Raw genomic sequence first — 5,000 nt, forward strand, 5'->3', positions numbered from 1 at the left:
TGGGGACAGTTTGATTCACCTCTTCCTCAAACCACAACAACGAAAATACGAACAAAAATGAAAAAAGTAACTGCGCTTCTCACATACACACTCGGGCACAATCAGCATGAAGTGGAGGTCTGGCTGCACTTCTCAAAATACATGGATTTTACTGGTTAACTAGTCATTTCAGCTTTCAATTGCCACTCTAATCTAACCTAACTTAACCTAGCCCAACCTAACCTAACCCAACCTAACTCAACCCAACCTAACCTAACCTAACCCAACCCAACCCAACCCAACCCAACCCAACCTAACCCAACCTAACCTAGCCTAACCTAACCCAACCTAACCTAACCTAATCCAACCCAACCCAACCCAACCCAACCCAACCCAACCTAACCCAATCTAACCTAACCCAACCCAACCCAACCCAACCCAACCTAACCTAACCTAACCTAACCCAACCCAACCCAACCCAACCTAACCTAACCTAACCCAACCCAACCCAACCTAACCTAACCTAACCTAACCCAACCCAACCCAACCTAACCTAACCTAACCCAACCCAACCCAACCCAACCTAGCCTAACCTAACCTAACCCAATCTAACCTAACCTAACCTGCATTCATGTAACAGCAGCCAAGGAACATGACTCTACGCAAAGTCAGGTCACGTGCCCCCAACTACCAAACTCATTCTACACACTGCTACAGGGTGACGCAAAAACAAGCAGTGCTAATTGGTGGCTGAGAAGCACACTTGAGGTCACCCAGCACCATTCCAGTCTTCAGTGCGTCACGGCTACTATACGCCAGGTGCTACGAGTCAGGTCAAGAGAGGGCATCGAAGGAAGGGCACGAAACTGACCTGTGTTGGCGACAGCAGAGGGTAAGCTTAGGATGCCCGCCCCTGCCATCTCCCCTATCAGAAAGACAGCCCCCAGCCACATAGACAGGCCTTTGTGAGCACGTCCTGTCGCTCCCTCAGTGTAATTCGCCTCAGCACTGGCACCAAGAGACCCGCTGTCGGTTCCTGTAGAGGTGGCTGATCCCTCCATGCTGTTCCTGTCACTGGGGAAGAAGGAACAGGAGGAGAATTAGGTCGATGTTGAACTGCAGGATGGTCATGGAGGAAGATTTTTATGTATTATTTTTTACACAGGATGGATTAAATTTTTACCTGTCGTCTACCTGAGTTTTTTTTTTTTTTTTGCAAGGAAGAAAGAACCAAAGGCCAGGAGGCGTATTAAAACTACTAATGTTTTTGTAAAGTCTGTAGTAGTAGTAGTAGTAGTGGTGGTAGTAGTGGTAGTAGCAGTAGTAGTAGTAGTGGTGGTAGTAGTAGTAGCAGTAGTAGTAGTGGTAGTAGTAATAGTAGTAGTAGTAGTTGTTGTTGTTGATATTGATGTTGTTGCTTAATCATAGTACATTTGGCCGATCAGACCCATTGACCGCAAGTAAACAGGTGCTTCTGTGGGACATCTTTGTGGTAGACAGCGCTACGCCAGGGTCGGACCAGGTTCCTTCCCACGGCGAGGTGCAGGGAAATGTGAGGAGGTTTGGTTCCTGGGTGGACGCCTATGCCAGAGTTGGGGGAAAATTGCCAGCTTATTTCCAGGGTTTGGGGGGAAATTGCCAGCTTACTTCCAGTGCCGGGGGAAAATTGCCAGCTTATTTCCGGGGCTTGGGGGGAAATTGCCAGCTTATTTCCAGGGCTTGGGGGGAAATTGCCAGCTTATTTCCAGAGTTGGGGGGAAATTGCCAGCTTATTTCCTGTGTCGGGGGAAAATTGCCAGCTTATTTCCAGGACTTGGGGGGAAATTGCCAGCTTATTTCCTGTGTTAGGGGGAAAATTGCCAGCTTATTTCCTGTGTCGGGGGAAAATTGCCAGCTTATTTCCAGAGTTGGGGGAAAATTGCCAGCTTATTTCCAGGGCTGGAGGAAAATTGCCATGTTGAAAATTGCAAAGCTTAATCCCATACGTTGCCCTCCCCCCCCCCATCCTCCATGTTGCAAAATGTTGAATAAAAATGGAGATTGCAGTGGCCTTATCAATCTCACTTTGCAATACAATCAACATTTATATAGAGTTCGGAAAGTATATATATATATTTTTTAGGCGATAATGAAGGCTATGAATATTCCTCTCTCTCTCTCTCTCTCCCTCTCTCTCTCTCTCTCTCTAGTTCCACCTCCTCCTCTCTCGTATTTTCGTCTATCACTTTTTCACTTTCTCCCTCATCCTCGTCTCTCTCTCTCTCTCTCTCTCTTTCTTTCAACACACGCATGATTATCACCATTAAAATTGGAATGACAGAAAACGGAGCCTACTTTTTCACGTGTATATATAAGCTCAAAGGGAGAGATTTTATCAGTGCCCCATTAGCAGTGAGAGGGGATGCACGCTGGTTCTGTGGCAGCTGGTTTTTAAAATGGTTTCACTCCTATTCTTTGCAGACGGTTTATTCAGCGAGAGAGAGAGAGAGAGAGAGAGAGAGAGAGAGAGAGAGAGAGAGAGAGAGAGAGGGAGGGAGGGAAGGGGGGGAGGGTCAGGAGAATATTCGAAGGGGTGACGAGTGAAAAAAAATGTCATTCTAATCTATCTTAACCACTGGATTAACTTCTCAACATCCAATTTCTCTTTAATAATGACAAGGTATATAACATTACATAATACACGTAAAAATATAACACTAGCAAAACAAATACACCTAACTATTTCTCTCCTCAGTATATCAATTTTCCTTTTACAAAATGATCACCAAGTTTGTTTTTGATATTCCTCTGCCACACTCATTTAACTGCAGCTCTCACCACCAACTGTCAATTTATCCGCTTGTATCCCACGTTCAGAGTTATTTTTTAAGTCAGCCTTCGTCCTCATGGATTCCCTGCCTCGTTTTTTCTTTTACAGATAAATAAATAAATAAATATATAAGTTAACATCTCCCATCCTACACCAAATGCACTTAAACTCTAGTCCCTGAACATCTAGAGCATTAATATTGCTTAGTTGGGGAGCCGTTCTTTAGTGGAGTACCCCCTAGCAAACGAAAATGAATTCCCATGTTCTATTTTGATGGGTAACTACAGCAGTACTCTAGAACGTATATAAACGGGGTGTGCATGATTGGGAACTAGACTGTATTTACACTAAGTTGATTCTTGTTGTACACTAACACTGATTGTTTTCTCAGTCTATCGTGTGTGTGTGTGTGTGTGTGTGTGTGTGTGTGTGTGTGTGTGTGTGTGAGAGAGAGAGAGAGAGAGAGAGAGAGAGAGAGAGAGAGAGAGAGAGAGAGAGAGAGAGAGAGAGCAATTAGATAACTCTGATGATAATGATAACGAAAGACTCTTATCTGAAATCCTTCATACCCATAGCACCTTCACCCATCCTATCACATCACCATGCTCTCTCTCTCTCCTGGACTGCCCGCCTCCCCGTCACCGCGTCTCTCGTTCCTATCCCGCCTATCCTTCAGGTTAGGCCAAGACCATACAGGCTACCACGGAACCAGGAAGAGCCCTATCCCTCCCTAGTTCCACTGACACGATCCCCCTCCTATCCCTAGCCCTGTTCCTCGTTGCTCCCACCTACACTTTCCTTCCTCTATCCCAAACAGGGCTGGATAGGACCCCATTTTTCTCTGGTCTCACTTCTACTATCTATCCCTCTGACTATCCCTGACCTATCCACGAGTAGCCTATCCCTCTCTGGTCCCGTCAAACTATCCCTCCACTATCCCAGACCATTTCACATGATGGTAGTCTAGTCAAAGCTTACCTAGACATCGCTGCCTCACTGCTATCCATTCTTCATCTAACCTATCCCTCTTCTCACCCCTATCCTAACTCTATCCTTAGTGTCCTAGCCTAATCATTAAGTTAGGAGGTTGACGGGTTTTTATGTCCCTATATTCTTCCATCTCATTGTTTTTTGTTTTTGATTTTCCGAAAAAAAGAAGAAATGGTCTGATACCTTTGCAAATAAATTCTTTGATAAAACTGCTGGGAAGGTAATGCTGTAAGTCCAGTTCCTGTTACGTGAGAGAGAGAGAGAGAGAGAGAGAGAGAGAGAGAGAGAGAGAGAGAGAGAGAGAGAGAGAGAGAGGGAGGGAGGGAGAGGGAGAGAGAGTGCGAGTGTGAGTGAGAGAGATGGACAAGTTAATATGAGAGAGAGAGAGAGAGAGAGAGAGAGAGAGAGAGAGAGAGAGAGAGAAACAGACAGACAGACAGACAGAGAAGGGGGAGGGAGAGGTAGTGAATAGGTAAGCAAATGAGACTGAGGAAGAGAGAGTGAGAAAGCATAAAGCCAGCTCACACGCTTCCTAACTTACACCTGTGTCTAATGGGCCGGGAGAGGGAGGCCATTTTAACTTACGCAAAAACTTAAGACCAATTGCTGTCTCTTGGATTTCATATTGCGAACTTCCTAAGAATTTTATTGGACTTAAGATGATTTATAGTTACGATTTGATAATGGATTCCTGAGTCACGCTTGTCCAAAAAGTAATTAGTTTTTTTTTTTTTTTAGAAAGGGGGGGGTATTTGACTATGGCCCCGTCCGTCTGTCCCGCCTAAGGATTTTCACACGTAAGGTGATTTCGACCCCTACATAGTGCCTGACTTGAGAGAGGACCTATTTCTCTCTCTCTCTCTCTCTCTCTCTCTCTCGCTCTCTCTCCATGAGGGCGGCGTGATGGCATGGGGGGGGAGAAAGGTAGTGGGAATAGCGTAAGGGGTAGGAATAGAGGCATTTCGTAACTACACCTTAATTACAGGTAACAGGTGGGTCAGGTGAGGCGGGTATGATATTGAGAAAGAGAGAGAGAGAGGGGGGGGGACGAGGATGAGGGAGAGAGGAGGTGAAAGAGTGATAGACGACAATAGGAGAGAGAGAGAGAGAGAGAGAGAGAGAGAGAGAGAGAGAGAGGGAGGGTCGGAGGAAGAGAAAACGGGAAGTTGAGGAAAACGGAGTGGGGAAAGAGAGGCGAGGGGGGACTCAAATGAACAAGAGA

At 45.7% G+C, this 5,000-nt stretch overlaps 1 protein-coding gene across 1 annotated transcript in view; it reads right to left on the bottom strand.

Moving 5' to 3' along the window:
- LOC145406612 (uncharacterized) overlaps positions 1-1,040 on the bottom strand; it is a 161,710-nt gene extending 160,670 nt beyond the window's left edge. The window contains exon 1 of the mRNA XM_080277688.1: positions 851-1,040. Coding sequence (XP_080133814.1) covers positions 851-1,040 — 190 coding nt within the window. The remainder of the gene's footprint in view (positions 1-850) is intronic.
- Positions 1,041-5,000: the final 3,960 nt, after the last annotated feature.

Source organism: Coenobita brevimanus, chromosome 71 (genome assembly GCF_032717465.1).
Source record: "Coenobita brevimanus isolate Jiangsu-jjx chromosome 71, ASM3271746v2, whole genome shotgun sequence".
NCBI lineage: Eukaryota > Metazoa > Arthropoda > Malacostraca > Decapoda > Coenobitidae > Coenobita > Coenobita brevimanus.